General features: G+C 45.1%; 1 protein-coding gene across 3 annotated transcripts in view; it reads right to left on the bottom strand.

The window, feature by feature from the left end:
• Nucleotides 1-320: 320 nt before the first annotated feature.
• PPM1K (protein phosphatase, Mg2+/Mn2+ dependent 1K) overlaps nt 321-18,598 on the bottom strand; it is a 42,828-nt gene continuing 24,550 nt past the window's right edge. For 2 of the 3 annotated variants that reach the window (XM_069978263.1, XM_069978262.1), the window contains exons 2-7: nt 13,169-13,693; nt 12,988-13,088; nt 5,648-5,813; nt 4,515-4,659; nt 2,989-3,123; nt 321-1,811 (exon numbers count right to left, since the gene is read on the bottom strand). In XM_069978263.1, the coding sequence (XP_069834364.1) occupies nt 1,680-1,811; nt 2,989-3,123; nt 4,515-4,659; nt 5,648-5,813; nt 12,988-13,088; nt 13,169-13,614 (1,125 nt within the window). In that variant the 5' untranslated portion in view covers nt 13,615-13,693 and the 3' untranslated portion in view covers nt 321-1,679. Of the gene's footprint in view, nt 1,812-2,988; nt 3,124-4,514; nt 4,660-5,647; nt 5,814-12,987; nt 13,089-13,168; nt 13,694-17,319; nt 17,446-18,598 lie in introns of those variants that run through there. The other variant, XM_069978261.1, reaches the window with a different exon arrangement.

Raw genomic sequence — 18,598 nt, 5'->3', positions numbered from 1 at the left:
TACCTGGAGCCAGGTAGCCATTGTGCCTTTGTATAAGCCTTTCCCTTCTTATTGCTATTGACTATAAGTGTCAAACTGGCTCTACAGGCTACAGACTACCCAAAGAACCTGTATTCCACGTGTAGCTGCCAAACAAGCATGAGTGTTCATACTAAAAGCTGAACAATTTCAGTGAATCCACTCTCTCTTCTTACATCATTTGGAGAATAATTTTCTAACCTCTCTCCGTCCTGCATTTAACTTCCAGAGGCTGGAGAAGCTGGATGCCACCCTAGAGTGTCCTGGAAAATATGGATACAGCCATAGGCTGTAACCATGTTTTTCTGGTAGCCCTAGGGCGGCATCCAGCTTTTCCAGTTGTCAGAAGTTAAAGTGACACTGTCCCCCCTCCCACCTTACTCTATGTGCAGCTCTCTGCACTATCCACAAGCTTAGATGCTGCACATTCAATAATGACCTGTGTAACACTTGTCTGTCTTCTTTCTGCTCTAAAATCCATTCATTTCCTTGGTGGACAGCATCACCTAGGCTGGGCCGTGAAGCCTCTCCTACATGACACTGTCCATTGAAGAAATTACACGAGTGTAAGGGGGGGGGGGGGCGGGGCTGACAGCATCACTAAATACAAAGCGTTCAGGTTCAGAGAGCATTGCCCAACCCGAACAGTACGGCAAAGTAACTAAACACTTTGAAGGACCCAAAAACTGTAAAACAAGAACAATGAGCTAAGGAGTTTCATCACATCTCTTACACTACTACTTTATTTATCTTACAAGCCATACCCATATTTCCAAAGAACAATTCTTATCAGGGACTAAAATGACAGTGTCCAGAGCAGGAAAAAAAAAACAACTTGTCTATTCTGCTCCCATTCACATTTTCAGAAGAGAAAGATAAAAACACCTATTACAATCCTTCATAAAAGTACAAAACTAAATAGGTTTTCATTGATGTAGCAGTGTTCAATGAGTCTCACAGTATAAACACAAAAAACACTCCACATATGGTGTAACAGATAGAAAATGCCAGCATAAGGCTAGGTGCACGTCTGTGTTTGATTCTCCGCCTCAATTCCATTTCTCTATTCTGTTTAGGAAACAGAAAAAAAAAAAAAAAACTTCCATTCATATTTGTAAAAAAAAAAAAATATTTAAGGGAAAAAAAAAAAAGCTGTTCTCAGTGGTCCATTTTTTGGGACAGACAGAAAATTTGTGCAAAAAAAAAAAACAAAACCACACCACTGATCTAAATAAAAAGCTATTGAAGTGAACAGGTTTCTAGGTTCGAATAGAACAGTGAAACGGAATTAAGAAGAGTCAAATGCAGATGTTAACCTAGCCAAGATGGTCACTAGCGCAGTGCAAAATGAGCAGTAAAGAGCCCAAATAATTTGTTCATGGACGCCATAATGAATGCAAGTCCGTGAAGGAAGGATGAGAACAATTCAACAGTCTTTCTCCTTGTACTGATCCACCAAAACATGGCGCTACCATACATTAGTATTAATACGATGGTTGGATCTAGTCACCACATACACTAGGTCCATCCTCCCAACGTGAATTGTACACAACGAGCAGCACTCCATGGTCTAGAAAGTAAAGGATTTAATGGAGACATCTTTGTACAGTGCATGTAGATGGACTTTGTGCCACGTAATGACGGTAGAGCAGTCTTGCCAGTCAGGCCCATCTGCCGCTCGATGCAAAACCACGACTGAAGGAAAAACTGACTTCAGAGTTCTTGTGCTTTCCCCAGGCTCCAAACGGGACGACTATGGATGTGCTATTATCTTCTGCTCCATACTGGATAGCCTGAAGAGGTCAGCAAAAAACAAAACTGTTACCATGTGCGGTATACATAACCTGTTATATGGAAAAAATCCTGTGTCTAACATCCTAAGAGCCATGACTTTCTTCCATCACAGCCATACATTCTAAGAGCCATGACTTTCTTCCATCGCAGCCATACAAAGCCTTGGTCACGGTGTGGGACAGGTTGTAATTATCACTCATACCATCTGACTAATTGTTGTCACTTAATTTTATTGTGTGCACGATTACAGGAAAACGAAACAGCATGGTGTTGGCCATGATGGCTATGGTAGGCAAGAGTGTACGGGGTGATTAACCCTTTCATGACCAAATGTCATTTATGCATGGATGTCCAGGTCACACGGAAGCAGTGTTTTCCTCCTCTCCTTCTAAGAGCCATAATGTGTTATTTTTCCACCAAGAAGGCTGGTTGGGGTTCATATTTTTGCGTCATGATTTACAGTTTTTAATGGTATCATAATGGTGCAAATAGAAATGTTTGATCGCTTTTTATCATTTATTATATTTGATGAGTGAACTTCAAAAAAAAAAAAAAACAACAACAATATAAAGATTGTGTTAAAAAGGGAAAAGGTGGTTTAAAGTTTTTTTATTTTTTAACATACACACTTTCCCTCTATTGCATATTCTGGTCAATGCTCTGCCACTGCAAAGCATTGATCAATATTATAGGCATTCTGAGGCAGACTTTGAAAAGATAGAGGAAAATAAATAAATAAAAACACATACTAATACATTATATACTAATTAGAGATTATATATTTCATTCATTCATTCATTCTATCTACACACACACACACACACACACACACACACACACTACTACTGCACAGAGGATCAGCAGTAGCAATGTATATAGCTGCATGGCTGACAAGAAGGGGTTAAGGAGATTAGATGTGTTTTATGGTTTCATAAATCATGCACAACCCTGCACAATTACTGGGCCATGTAATAGGCTTTGTGAAACAGCCTCGATCTATGATATGGGTGCTGGTTTACATAGAGGCTACACTGCTTACATTAGCAATCTCTCATCATTACCATTTATCTCTGTACTGTTTTATATAGTTGGGTTACTTTTCTTTTAGTTCAGCTGAAATAAGAATTTAGACCCCTGAATGTATACAAAAAAAAAAAAGTGTCCCACAATGCTTACCTGTTCAGTGAGGACTTGTGCTGCTTCACTGGGATCATGGCACTGGTTGATGATGTCACAGATTTCCTGACTGTTCACAATGAAGTTAATGCCATCTGTGGTTAATACTAAGAAGCCGTCGTCCGCATGGTGCAGCTGTAAATAAATTAAGATAAAAGTTTAAAATGTAGACAGGGCTGGCCTTCAGAGGTCCAAGTACATCCACTTATCTAAGCGTTTGCTTTGGACTGAAGCTCTTGTCTGCCAAATTCAAACTGAATAGAGCTGGGTACTGTCCTGCACAGCATCTAACCCAGTCTCTACCTGAATATTGGGGAACTCTAAAGTAAATACTTTGAAACTGACTACAGGTATACCTGTATTGCAGCAGATTTCAAACTGTAAATCTACTACCATTCAGAAAGTAAATATATTAGCACCATGTGCCGATATAAGTTTTTCATACTTACCGGTCGGCACTGCTATACAGATTCCAGTGGTGTCATCCATTTCTTCTGATATCTGGTATATGCAGCAAATGACCAGCTCTGCAGAAGAACAGGGCGGTGGATATCAGAATGGATGGAACTGCTGGAATTAGAGCACTGGTGACAATCCGTAGGTATGAAAAGCTTATATGTGCCGATACGTTCGCTTTCTGAATGGTAGATTCCCATCGGATTTCACTACAAAACGCGCAGTGTGAAATCCGCTGCAATACAGTTCATGTAAATTTACCCGAACAGGCCAAATCTAGACAACCATACAGAACTTCTCAAAATGTAACGAAGAAGAAAAACTATTATGGGGGCAATAAAGTTATTATAAATTCTAATAAGGTAATAAAGCAGAGGTACTGTATTACCACAACTCATACATATCAAAAATAGAGGCGCATGTGCGCTCACCTATAAATTATTCAGAGGGCGGCTTCTGAGCTTTTAAAAGGGCCATATTAAACCTATGGGTTAAAGTGAATGTACCATCATGTACCATGTATAGATCGGCGCCGGCGCAGCGCGCTTCCTGTGTACGGCGCAGTTCTATCCACGGGTACCGGGCCGGGGCTGAAGCACTGGAGGCGGGCCGGGTCGCCCCCAGTGGGAAGACTCTCCCGCCCCTTTATGACGCAGCTCCATTGATTCCAACAGGGACGCGTCAGAGGGGCAGGGGAGTCCTCCCACTGGGTGCGGCCTGGCCCACCTCCAGTGCTTTTGCGCCGGCCCGGTACCCATGGATAGAACGGCGCCATACATGGAACTGGACCGCGGTTCAAAAAAATGGACCACAGCACCGTGTCGTCCCTGTACCGGCGCCAATCTATCCCATGGTCCTGTTAAGCTAATGTACCTGATGGTACATTCACTTTAAAGCTATTGGTGCCAGCAGACCCAACTCGACTAAAATGGCAACTCAATACCAGACCCTAAATGGACCCTTGTCACAAGTTTTATGCTCTGTAAACTAGCGCTGATCTAGGAGACATGACTCATTTAATGTGGATTGGGCCACCTAATGTGCCTTCAAACAAAATAAGAGACTCTCACCGTAACCCGCTTTGTTTCAGGCTCTGCTATTACTCCCATAGATTTGAGATCCAAATCTCCTATGCTTCTCGTCATTGCAAGTCTTCCATTTACATGAGGTTGTCCCAGACTATTCCACGCCACAAAACCACCACAGTCCCTTATCCTGAAAACACATACGGATAGTAAATATTACTGCCTGTGATATTAATGTAAATGCCTACTACATTACACAAAGCCATGTTACTAACAACTTGTAGGTGCCAGACAACGCTACAATAAAGGGAACATCAGCAGGTTAGACTAATCTAACCTACCGATAGCCCCCTAATGTGCAAGGGGCGCAGAGGAGGAAGGTATGTCTCTTACCCTCCTCCTCCTCAGCACGGTGCAGTTTGTAGTTGAATCCATGGCCCGCTCCAATCACACAGAGCCGGCCCACTTGCCGCCATGTTGGCGTGAGTGCCATACCTTCCTCCTTAGTGCCTTGTGCACGTTAGGGCGCGAGCAGCAGGTTAGATTCGTCTAACCTGATGCTAGTTTTTTTTTAACCCATAAAGATTAAGGCAAACATAACAGATGTTTGGCTGATCACAGCGGATTGTAAACCACCCCTCCATCACATATGCCACGTTTTTATAATTGTTCCATGCCCCAGGCGGCAGTATTACAAACAAAAGGATTACCAACAAGAGGGAGGTAGAGGGAGCTGAAGATAATGGGATTAACAACCATTAGCACTAATTCACACAACTGTAAACTATCCGGCACCCTGTTGTCTTGCCTTTACCCATAAGACCCTTCCGATTCCCCCCTTTCTCCACAGCTGTCTGTATGCTTTTATAAATGAAACAGGCAAACTATGATCACCAGTGGAAATGTGCTGGAATTAAAAACTGGTGGATGGATGCAATAAAAAAAAAAAAAGAAAAAAAAAAAAAAAACTCACACACATTAGGAGTTAAATAAACTTCAAACACACTGTGGTTCACCCAAGCGTGCAGCATTCGATTAGCGGTGGCTGCTGAAGTTGGATGCAGTCCTAGGGATTCCTGGAAGTCACCGATACAACCTCTCTCTATGTATTCCTTGAGATTACCATTTCCCTATGAACAACATAGAATGCTGCAACCAATAATATATAGACACAATACCTTTGTTTTTCCTCCTTCCGTTCCGGCGTATGGTCAATCGTCAGCTTTACAGGTTTTCCTTTGCGGCATAACAGCGCCCGGCTGTCACCAACACTCGCCACAACTAGCTCAATGCCATCCCGCAACAAGGCTACTGTTGCAGTGGTCCCGCAGTTCAACATTGTAGCTAAAAATACCATGAGAAAGGTAGAAGGCAACGTCAATACCAATGGGAGCACTAAACAATTCCGATCTTGCAATCAGGATTATTTCGGTTTACCTAACTTGTGTGTTAGTACGAATAGGAATAAAGCAGCATGCAGTATGAGACTAGACAGACCAATACAACAACATGGCTCAATGCATGTGTGCCTGTAATGCCACAAACATGGCTCCCTAAACATACAATACTAAGAGCTAATGCATATGACCACAGCACAGGTCCATACAAGCTCAGAGTTGAACTAAGCTCATACAAGTGCCCAGTTTCCATACAAGTTTATATGCCCCTACTCTACCACCAAAATCTGCATTAAAAGGTCCATTACTGCAGAGCGTGGACCATGTTTGCACAGTGCATGCTACAGGGACATCTGAAAAATATATATTTGTCCTGTGTGATCTTACCCTCAAAACTGGTGCTAAGGAAAAATGAAAGACTACCCATACAATCCAGTTCACGTCTGCCTCTTATTGGTCAGATGCCCCCTAACAAACCAATGCAGATACCCATTGATTGCCATGGGCCACTGCTCCAATTTCCTTTGCACCTGTTCCTACTTTGTTCTTCATTATCAATCTACAGACATGCATGTTACGTTACAAAATTTTCCAGTACAGAGGCATGTATTGCGCCATGTTGAGTAATGAATGGGTTTACAGACATCTAAGGATTAGCTTGACTTGTGCGATTTCCCATTTTCTTTATATAAAGCAGGTATTATTACTGTTAGCAAGCTGGTGTTTTTACAGCTTCCGTTCAGGAGTGGGCCTGGTTGCTCACAGTGCTCAGCTTTGATTTCCTAAACTGTTAACGCTGCACGGGAGCTGAGCTGCGGCTACAAGTTGCACCCGCTACATAGTGAATGGAGACATGTAGACACTGTAGTGTGGGTGTTGAACAGTTCATCGGCAAGGGTTCCAGTTATCGGCATCCTGCCGGTCAGTGACTGATGGGTTGTCTTGTGGATAGTTCATCAGTAGCGTTGAGCGGACTTTCCGTACTGTTTGGGTTCGTCAACGTTCTCTGAACCCAAAGGCTCAACAATGGACTCCCAGTAGATGTAGAAGTTGTATACCGCCCTTGGGAGTCCTGGAAAACATGGATACAGCCATAAACTGTATCAATGTTTTCCTAGCAGCCCTAGGGAGGCACCACCAAACTTCTTCAGCCACTGGAAGTCCATTGTCGAGCGCGTGGGTTCAGATAACGTTGACGAACCCAAAAAGTACAGCAAGTCCGCTCAACACTACTTAACAGTATATTTTGTGCAGAAAAACCCTTTAAAAAAAGTACCCTGAAAGTGCTATGAAAACATGTTAAAAGCAATGTAAAAAAAATAAAAAAAAGTTTGGTTTTCACTTTATTTTTAAGCTCCTGAAAAATTCTGTGAAAAGCCTGGAAACCCCCTTCAGGCTGTGATAGAATCTCCTTTCACAAGGCCAAAGTATCATTAGTTCAGTAGGTAGCAGGGCAACCAATGACGGCTACAATTAATCGGTATGGAACAGGTCTGACAGGTTTTAAAAGTCTCAGATCAGACTATGGCAAATAGAAGAAGAGACGCACATATATATTCTGCTGTCAGACCAATATTTGACCTTCAACAACTTGCAGTAGCAGCTGCCAACAAAGCCCGGCAAGAGGTCACCTTGCTTTCTACAGCTAAAACACCTGCTTTAATGTGAAATCATGAAGTGTTAGCTAGAGACAATACATTACACTAGGAAGACATTGCTTATGGTGCACCCATAGATTCTGGAACAGTTATAAATGAAGTAAAGCAGGTACTTCCCCCATGGTAAGTGCATATGCACAAAAACTCCATTGCCTGGAGAACAAACAGTGTAGCACTGTGCATCTTCTATACTGGACACCATGATATATAATCTATAGGGAGGCCAGGAATAGCTTCACAGCATTGCAGTGTTTTTGGTGCCCAAGACATTGGTTAGTTTAAAAACTAACCAAGTTAGTTGAGACCTTACATAGCTTTCTTAGGGCCAGTTCACACTGAGCAAGATCGGAATCCCACCGTGCTCAGTGTGCTGCTGTAAGTGAATGGAGAGGGCGAGCGCTCGTCTGCTGCCGCCGATCTCCGCTCAGGGTACTAACATGTTCATTCTTTGAGTGGAGGGGAGAGGGAGCGGACGAGCGTGCGCTCTCCCATTCACTCAAAGCAGGACACTGAGCGCGGCAGGAATTGCGCAGTGTTTCTTCAGTGTGAACCAGCCTTTAAAGAGGAACTGCTGCAATTTTTTTTCTTTTAAAGAAATCAACAAGGGTTGTGACTGCAAGCAGTTTTACAATATACTCTTATTAGGTTTAAATCAGAGTTTTACATATGGCCACTAGGTGTCTCCCTTTACTGTGCATATGTACAGCTGCTGCACATCCACATTAAGTACAGAGAGTCCTGGGGGTGCTCGCATTGTATGGTCAGCTCTCCTGTCACACAGCACCAAAACCTCTAACTGACTGAATTGCTGCATTAGGGTGCGTTCACACTGAGGAATTCTCACAGATAAATTCCGCAGAATTCAGTCAGCTGTATGCGCTCACGGCCGTGCGCCTGTCCACCCGTGCCATAGACACCATTCTATGCACGGGCGGATTCCGCCAAAAGAATAGACACGTCAATCCTTTCGGCGGAATGCAGAATCAGCCGGCCCATAGAATGGTGTCTATGGAGCCGGCGGAAAGGCGCCAGTTACTGGAGCGGCGTCCTGCCCCAGTCACTGACTGGCTGAGTGGCCAATCCATCAGACAGGTCGTGACTTGTCAGCTCCGGAAAGCAGCCGATCCCACTGCTCACGGCGGGGACGGGGAGATGCAAGTTAGTACTTGTAATCAATTCCCCCCCCTTCCGGCTGCAGGATTTTATAATCTGTTGGACTTCTTCTTTAAAGACATAGAAAAAAAAAAAAAAAGTATACTGCCAAACTGCTTGCATCACAACCTCTGAAGTTCAAATTTCATGACAGATACACTTTAAGACAAAAGAAAAAAAAAAAACTAAGTAAAACTGTATGTTCCAAAATCCATGAGGCATTTATGAAAGGATGACAGATGTGAATTGTGTTGTGTGCCTAATCTGGTTGTATACACATCTTGTAGATATATAGAATTATAAGAATTTGTCATTCTCTTTCCTTTCAACGACACTAAGAAAACGAAACAAAAAAAAAAACTGAGATCTTTGCAGAGAGCTCAACACTCACTGGACATTTTTTTAACTTCATGTTCATCTCAACTAATGGGACATAGTGGATGTTGGGACCTTCCTGTAGTCCAGGCTAGGAACCGCTGGACTCCTTCACCTGGGACAAAATATAGGAGATCTCCCTTTCCACTGAAGCCCAGCATTATAACGTCCGGGGCCTCCAAGCCTAGAGCTGCTCACCACGTGCAGTCTCTGCCACAAATAACACGCACACAGAGGCAAATAGGAAATTCACCCAGGGGTTTATCAGACAAAAAAAAACTGCAACACTGGGAGAAAAAAAAAAAAAAAAGCTGCATGGAATGGGAGAGGCAGAAGTCATTTACTATAGGACGGGCAAGGATATGTAGTACACTGCACAATCTGCTCAAGGCTTTTAGTTAGAATACTATTCATTGCCAATAGTTATATAGAATTTTTTCAAACAGGACTGGGCAGCTTTTTTTTTTTTGTTTTCCCAATATTGCAAGTTTCACAACATTTCACATATGAAATAAATGCTTTATAAAAAAAAAAAAAAAAATTCTGTCAGACATTTTTATTTCTATGTAAACCTAGTGAGGGCTCTAAAATACACTGAGTACTGCTGATATCTGGTCACCATTAGTATAGGTGTAGACTACGGAATGGCAACTAATAACCTGTCGCGCATCCCGCAGCTCGCACCCGCCCGTGGACTGTGGTGGTCAAGCGTGTCTCCACCCGTGTCATAGACTCCATTCTATGCAAGGTGGATTCTGCCCTCCGTCCAAAGCAGTGCTTCTCAATTCCAGTCCTCAGGCCTCGCCAACAGGTCATGTTTTAAGGATATCCCATACAAAAGGACACCTGTGATAATACCTGATGCGCTGAGTATAATTATATCACCTGTGAAATACTAAGGAAATCCTCAAAACATGACCTGTTGGTGAGGCCTGAGGACTGGAATTGAGAAGCACTGGTCCAAAGAATGAACGGAGGGCGAGCTGCTGAATGCGCAACAGGTAATCAGTCTCCATCCCGTAGTGTGCACGTACCCTTACCTAGTATGTGGCTGCCTGACATCAACAGCTATTTCTGTATGGGGCATGTCTGACCTCAGGACTTAAAAAGGATGTACCATCAGGTACATCCTGTTTAATATGACCCACGGGGAAGGCGGTGCCACGGTCTGTTTTTTGAACTGCGGCCTGGTTCCCGTGTACAGCACCGTTCTATCCACAGGTAACAGGCCGGCCGACCCGCCCCCAGTGGGAGGAATCCCCTGCCCCTCTATGACGCGGCTCCATTAAAATCAATTGAGCCGCGTTAGAGGGATGGGGGTTTTCTCCCACTGGGAGCGGCCCGGGCCGCCTCCAGTGCTTCAGCCCTGGCCCGGTACCAGTGGATAGAACGGCGCCGTACACGGGAACCGGGCCACAGTTCGAAAAACGGACCGCGGCACTGGCTTCCCCGTGACAGCGCCATTCTATCCGTGGGTCATATTAAACAGGTTGTACCTGATGGTCTTGTGACTGACATTTTTAAGCAACGTTTTCCCTTGAGAAGAGCACCACCTGGTGTGTAGAGTCTTGTAGGCCATGCAAGGAAAAATGCTAAGTAGCTCTGATGCCACCTTTTGGAGGGTAGCATCACTGCAAGTCAATGCTTGGTCCTTAAGAGCCTTACAGGACAACTAGGGATTATAACTCAAGCAAGAATCTCTCCAAGAAGGGAAAGTGACCCATCTATAGACACCTGTTTGGGGTTTTTGGCCCTCCTCAGTACAGAGATAATTTTCTCCTCACGGAGTCTCACAGGCCAGGGAATGCAGAGCCAGAAATATATAGGCAGCAAAGAGGTATACTGACAGATACCTATCATTTTACTTCTGGCATGTTACAGTCTCAGACACCAACCACCACTGAAGGGACACGCTGAGTGTGCAGTGTATGGAGTTACAGAAAGACTCTCTATAAACCCACTTGGCGCTCACTCTGACATCTGAATGCCGCACACACTAAACTATTTTTTGGGTACAGTAGTCAGAAGCTTGTATCTGTTCCCCATAGCAACCAATCACAGCACTGCTTTCACTTTTCAAGAGCAGTAAACTGCTGCAATTGGTTGCTATGGGCAACAGAACTTTATATAACTCTTCCCCATACACTATCAGTGAAAGTGCTTGCAGTGTGATCACTAGATTTATTTCCCATACAGATTAAATTTAAATTTTCGTCTTGAGCTGTCTGATTCATCAACAGGATTATGGAACTACTTTTCTGTGGGTTGGGCTATATATACTGGTATATATAGTATGTATACATATATTCCATATACAGTCTATTCCAATATACATATATTAAGGGTCTGTGGGCCATGTGGTATTATATCTCTCCAGTAATAAGATGGACATTAGCTTCCAGATTATCAGCCACAGAACATGATGAATACCACCATGACTGCGCCAAGCACAGCTTTACCACAATGTATTTTAGAGCCATCATCTTATACACCTACATTCAATATACATTCGAGATATCAGAACTTATAGCAAGCACCTATCTCCCTAGCCGTCATGTTGATGCATCAATCCTCCTATACGTTATATCAGTCACAACATATTCATTGGTCGGATGCTTCTAGTAAGAGCATATACATAATACATAGCATTCTAAGGTTAAATATCTCTACATGCCAGAAGATGCATTGTGGATCAGGTTAGATTATTAACAAGCAATTTGTCATTTAGTTTACATAAGTTCTGGCTTATAGGTCGTACTCGTACAATATAGGGCATGTATACATATACGGTACATTCATGTGTAGGTCTATTCTTCACCACTAAACTGTAGGAAAGTATATAGAGGTATTCTGCAATGTCCAGAGGCACCTAGACATAAAGCACTATCATTTATGTATTATACTAGACTTACTATGGTTGCTATACAATCCTATTATAGCACCTATTATAGCTCCTTGCATGTGTAAGACAAAAGAATGCTTGAAACACAAAAATTAAAGCTAGCAACATTCATCATATCTGTGACTAACGCACTTAAAACACAAACACTGGAAAGAGCCTCGAAAGTACTGGGCACCAGTGCAAGTACACCAGTGTGACAGAATCACAGCTTTCCACAAGGGTTCCGGCTAGCTGACTGTAGTGCCTCTAAGGGCAAGTTCACACGGAGTAAAAGAGGCAAAATTCCACGACGGAACTCCCTGCCATGGAATCGTGCCAGCCTCAGTGTCATAAAGGCTGTCTATGGGAGGGCTCGCAGGCCTCCACTCAAATTGACATGCCAATTCTTCGAGCGGTCTGTATGACACTGAGGCTGGCGGGATTCTACAGCTGAGATTTTTGTCACAGAATTCTGCCTCTTTTACTCAGTGTGAGCTAGCCCTAATGAGAACTCTGGGGAATTGTAAAAATCCCAGATAGGAACATTATAAAGAAGCTATAGTTCCCGTTCTCCGTCAACCCCCAACCCCGCAGCATTACCGCTCACAGACCCCCGTTGGTCTTCCTCAGCTCCCAATGCTGTCATGTCCCAGCTCATAAATGCCCACTCAGCCAGTCAATGACTGGAGCAGGACCAATGTGCTGTCACTGACTGGCTGAGCAAATATTTCCTGTCGGGACATGATGATGTAGGAAGTCTGGAGAAAGAGGAGACCAGAAGCAGTCAGTGAGCTGGTGACGCTGCAGGGGTATAGCTGCAGGGGCGAGTATAGCTTATGTCCCCATCTGGGATTTTTGCATTTCCCCAGAGTTCTCCTTTAAATTTAGTTTCTGGCCTGTGAGGGGACTTGGCCCATCTTTTTGATGTCCATGTTTATAGTGCATCAGTCACATTTTGATTCCTCTGCCTACTATTACTGTTTGCATTACTATTTAGGAGCAACGTCAAATTTTGCATGCTACAAAAACAGACAGAAACCAAGTCTGATACCTACCATCAGCAGAAAGATGAGCTTGACTTGAGAAGGCTTTGTCAATTTCTAGAAAAGCTCTGGTCAGCACTTTCTCCATATCTTTCTCCTGCGTAAGAAACTCCCTGTGGATATATTAACGGTGAACCATATAGCAAACCATAATAATCTCATATTGGGGGGGCACAAAGAAATGCAGACTTACTGGATATATTTAGCCATAAAGCGGTCACAGAAGTCAGCTGCTGCCGCTCCTCCATGTCCATCATAGACAGCAAAATACAAGACATCTTCAGTCAGTTTGCCATAGTTGAATCGGTCTTCATTCTCTTTCCTCTTCCCTAGCTGTGTGGCACAGCCGACCTTAGACAGATTGATGTGCGGTATAAGCTTGCCATACTTAATACTGGGCGGGAGCTGAATAGGCTCATCAATTCGATTGTCCCAGATGCCAAAAGAGTCCCAGGTGGCAGGTCGTCCGCTTCCGTCTGGGTCAAACCGTGATGAAAAAGACCTGCGGCTTGTGGTGGAGCACTGGTAGGCTGGAGCAGCACGACTGGTATCCTGCAGCACACGAGAGGTCAGCAGTACTCCTCTCCTCACCCCGGACCCTCCATGTCTTACAAATGTAACTAAGGTGGCTGTTGACATTCCTCGACTACAAAGGACGGGGTATGGAAAATAAAACTCCTGGTCTTCAATAACCTTTATTGTCTTTGAATGGTTAAAACTGTAAAGAAAAACAAAAAGATTAAGAGGGTTTATGGTTAATGGGCAGAAAGCATGGTTATATAGTGCCCATACATTCTGCAGTATTAAACTAAAGGCCCTATTACACAGAGCAATCGTTAGCCGTATTTGGCCGATTATCGGCCATCACGACCGATAATCGCTTTGTGTAATAGAAAGCAACGATCAGCTGGCATGAACAATCTGCTGCTGTCGCTCCGTGTAATAGGAGCTGCAGCAGCAGACCACCGCTATCTCCTATGGGCTCCCCAGACGATCTCCGTACAGAACTGCAGTTAGTTGGTGCTACATAAATATGGTTAAATATTTAACATAAAAAAAATGTTTAAGAAATCAACAGGGATTGTGATTGTAAGCAGTTTTGCCATATACTATTTTTTTTTTTTTTTTTTTTTGCTGTTTGCCAGGAGAGCCGACCATACAATGCAATCAATCCCAGGGTTCTCTGTTACTGAATGTGGATGCACAGCAGCTGTACACATGTGCAGTGAAGGGAGACACCTAGTGGCCATATGTATAACATTGGTTTAAACATAGAAAACTTTATTTAAAAAAATAAAAAGTAAATTTGCAAAACTGCTTGCAATCACAACCAGTTAAAAAATTGCAGCAGTGCCTCTTTAAAAGTAGTCCAGTAGAACTATCCATGTGGATACCATTGTAGATGTGCAATAAGGCCAAAATGCCACCTATATAACAGCAATGGACATACTATTAACAGATAAGCAAACCTTGAGGGTTCACTCATCTCTAATCCTATTTACTGAAGGTGACTGATAAAAAATATAAAAGTGTAAACACACACAGCCCCCTGCTGGGAATAGGATGTCATAAAGCACATACCACCCCCAGTAAGACCTCCACAGTGTGAGTCATGCTGGCAGTATTGTCCCATGCTTGGAATGAGTCCATGTTACATGCAGGGAGCAGCTGATACAGCTCAGGAAAGGAAAATGAAAGGATGACAGCTCCACAGATGTCCCCAGCACCTCGCTGGTTAAGTGTTACTTATATTTAGCCTTGTGATAGGGGACAGCATCATGTGCTGCAGAGAGGAGGTCTCGTCCGCGTGCAACACCACGTCAGCATCCTCCCAAACCACCAATTCAGAAAGAGCGCGCATATGCATATAATATTATATATATATTATATACACACACATACACACTGTATAAAGCTGTGATCTGATTGGCTGCTGGGTGAGATACTGAAGAGGCTGCTGTGTATGGATGTAACAGTGGGGCGGGGACTATTCCTGTATGTACTATATGCTCAGTCATGTGTAACAGTGTATAACCCCCTGCAGGCCAAACACTGTAGCTTCCCCTGGTGAGGACAGTATCAGATCACACTCCACTGGCTATGGAATTAAAAGGGGTTTTCCAGGACGACATGAATAGGGCAAGGCTGTCGCTAGGTGATGCAGGTAGGGGTGCAGGTAACATGGCCGCCGCTTGGTGACGCAGGTAACAAGGCCACTGCTAAGTGATGCAGGTAGGGGCGCAGGTAACATTGTTAGCGCTAGGTAATGCAGGTAGGGGTGCAGGTAACAAGGCTGCCGCTTGGTGACGCCGGTAACATGGTTAGCGCTCGGTGACGCAGGTAGGGGTGCAGGTAACATGGTTAGCGCTCGGTGACGCAGGTAGGGGTGCAGGTAACATGGCTAGCGCTCGGTGACGCAGGTAGGGGTGCAGGTAACATGGCTAGCGCTCGGTGACGCAGGTAGGGATGCAGGTAACATGGCTGGCGCTCGGTGACGCAGGTAGGGGTGCAGGTAACATGGCTGGCGCTCGGTGACGCAGGTAGGGGTGCAGGTAACATGGCTGGCGCTCGGTGACGCAGGTAGGGGTGCAGGTAACATGGTTAGCGCTCGGTGACGCAGGTAGGGGTGCAGGTAACATGGTTAGCGCTCGGTGACGCAGGTAGGGGTGCAGGTAACATGGTTAGCGCTCGGTGACGCAGGTAGGGGTGCAGGTTACAAGGCTGCCATGCTCTCACCAGCATCCCCTTTAAAGTTGCTGACTGGTGGGGTGCCAGGAGACCCTCTCTGGTCGGATACTGAGGTCCATCAATTTGTAGAGCTCAGGTAACCCCTTTAAACTAGAAATCAATAGCTGCCTATGACTGACTAACCAACCGGCTCCTGATGTATTTTGCATTATAGACCTAATTTATTACTGGCTATAAGGACCGGTACATAGCACACAGCCCCGGTACATAGCACACAGCCCCGGTACATACAGCACACAGCCCCGGTACATACAGCACACAGCCCCGGTACATACAGCACACAGCCCGGTACATACAGGCCGGCCATTCATTACTGTATATAAGGCCCGGTATATAGCACACAGCCCGGTACATACAGCCCGGCCATTCATTACTGACTATAAGGCCCGGTATATAGCACACAGCCCGGTACATACAGCCCGGCCATTCATTACTGACTATAAGGACCGGTATATAGCACACAGCCCAGCCATTCATTACTGTATATAAGGCCCGGTATATAGCACACAGCCCGGTACATACAGGCCGGCCATTCATTACTGTATATAAGGCCCGGTATATAGCACACAGCCCGGTACATACAGCCCGGCCATTCATTACTGACTATAAGGCCCGGTATATAGCACACAGCCCGGTACATACAGCCCGGCCATTCATTACTGACTATAAGGACCGGTATATAGCACACAGCCCAGCCATTCATTACTGTATATAAGGCCCGGTATATAGCACACAGCCCGGTACATACAGCCCGGCCATTCATTACTGTATATAAGGACCGGTATACAGCACACAGCCCGGTACATACAGCACACAGCCCGGTACATACAGCACACAGCCCGGTACATACAGCCCGGCCATTCATTACTGACTGTAAGGACCGGTATATAGCAACAGCCCCGGTACATACAGCCCGGCCAGTCATTACCGTATAGAAGGACCGGTATATAGCACACAGCCCCGGTACATAGCACACAGCCCGGTACATACAGCCCGGCCATTCATTACCGTATATAAGGACCGGTATATAGCACACAGCCCCGGTACATACAGCCCGGCCAGTCATTACCGTATATAAGGACCGGTATATAGCACACAGCCCGGTACATACAGCACACAGCCCGGTACATACAGCCCGGCCACTCATTACTGTATATAAGGACCGGTATATAGCACACAGCCCCGGTACATAGCACACAGCCCGGTACATACAGCCCGGCCATTCATTACTGTAGATAAGGCCCGGTATACAGCACACAGCCCGGCCACTCATTACTGTATATAAGGCCCGGTATACAGCACACAGCCCCGGTACATAGCACACAGCCGGTACATACAGCCCGGCCACTCATTGAGCCCTCCGGTCTGTAGGGATGGGCGAAGAAGCTTCTAGATCAGCAGCTGATCCTGTAACCCACGGCAGTGACGTCATAGGAGATGCAATGTAAACACAGGAGAGCCGTGCTCCTGTCCTACACCCGGGTGACACACCCACCGGCAGGGGACCCGCTCACCCGGTCAGGGGCTGCAGCCGATACAGCGCTTTCCCGGCGCTCAGCTGCAGCCGCCATGTTTCCCGCTAGCAGCTCCTCTTACCTGTAAGGGGATCCGGTGCAGTGATGGGGCCCTTATCCGGTAGCAGCCTCTCCTCCTGATAGCTACGGGGAACTGAAGCTGCTACAAAGCCGCCGGGGCCCAGAGCCTGCTGCTTTCCCCGCCCATCAACATTAGGCAGCCAATAGCAGCGCGCCCCTGCAGCCACCGCCTCCACGTCCTGGCTGATTACCAGCTCCACCAGGGAAGGAGGGCGGGGCCCCGCAGAGGTCACCGCGCATTCCTCACCCGCCGCTGCCGCACTAATGTAACCCAGATACGGCGGGCGGGAGAGGGAACAGCGCCGCCTCCAAGGGCTCAGCTGATGGGATCTTATCAGCAGCATGGACGTCAGGCCTCATAGCGTTACGCGGCCTGTCCTTCTCCCATATACTTTGTATTGGAGAATTGGGGACTGTGAAACACTAATATATATATATATATATATATATATATATATATATATATATATATATATACACATACAGTATGGAGACATGCATACAGATTATCAGGTGCAAAACATAAAATCTGTAATATTGAAGCAAATACATAGCATTAGCGTATCTTTTATTCTCCGTTGCATATATATGCAATGACTTAAAGGGATTATCCAGCACTACAAAAACATGGCCACTTTTCCCCCTTCTGTTGTCTCCAGTTCAGGTGCAGTTTGCAATTAAGCTCCATTTACTTCAATGAAACTGAGTTTCAAAACCCCACCCGAACTGGAGACAACAGTAGGGGGAAAGTGGCCATGTTTTTGTAGCGCTGGATAACCCCTTTAATTACACTATGTAGATTCTCCTGGCATGTCAGCTGAGTACGTGTTTGAGTACCGTAATGGACTCACTGCCGTGATCACTCACCTGGTCTGTTCGGTTCCTGTTCGGAGTGAGACCCTGAACTTGGGATTTATTCACACCAAGACGTCTGAAGGCCGGACTGGAAAGTCATAGCTGATGAGCCGGCAGGGAGATACAGCTACTCCGCATGTGGTCTTCCCCCTATGCGTTTTTTACTCCCCAGGATACGACCGCATGTGACCAATGACCTACTTTTCTTCGGAGGATATACTGCTGATCATGGTGAAAGGATCCTGACATCTACCCATATGGAATCATAATAAGGATAATTTATTTACAGTTATGCCTACCCGCTAAAGTTATTTTTCAAAGTGGACGTTTTCTTGAACTTTATTCACATTGGGACACTAACATGCACCATTATTGGATGTAACTTTTTTCGAATATGTGGATTTCAGGAGAAAAAGAATTGGACA

This window comes from Dendropsophus ebraccatus, chromosome 7, assembly GCF_027789765.1.
Source record: "Dendropsophus ebraccatus isolate aDenEbr1 chromosome 7, aDenEbr1.pat, whole genome shotgun sequence".
NCBI lineage: Eukaryota > Metazoa > Chordata > Amphibia > Anura > Hylidae > Dendropsophus > Dendropsophus ebraccatus.
Note: the sequence above shows the minus strand (reverse complement) of the source record. Positions and strands in the feature narration are given on the sequence as shown.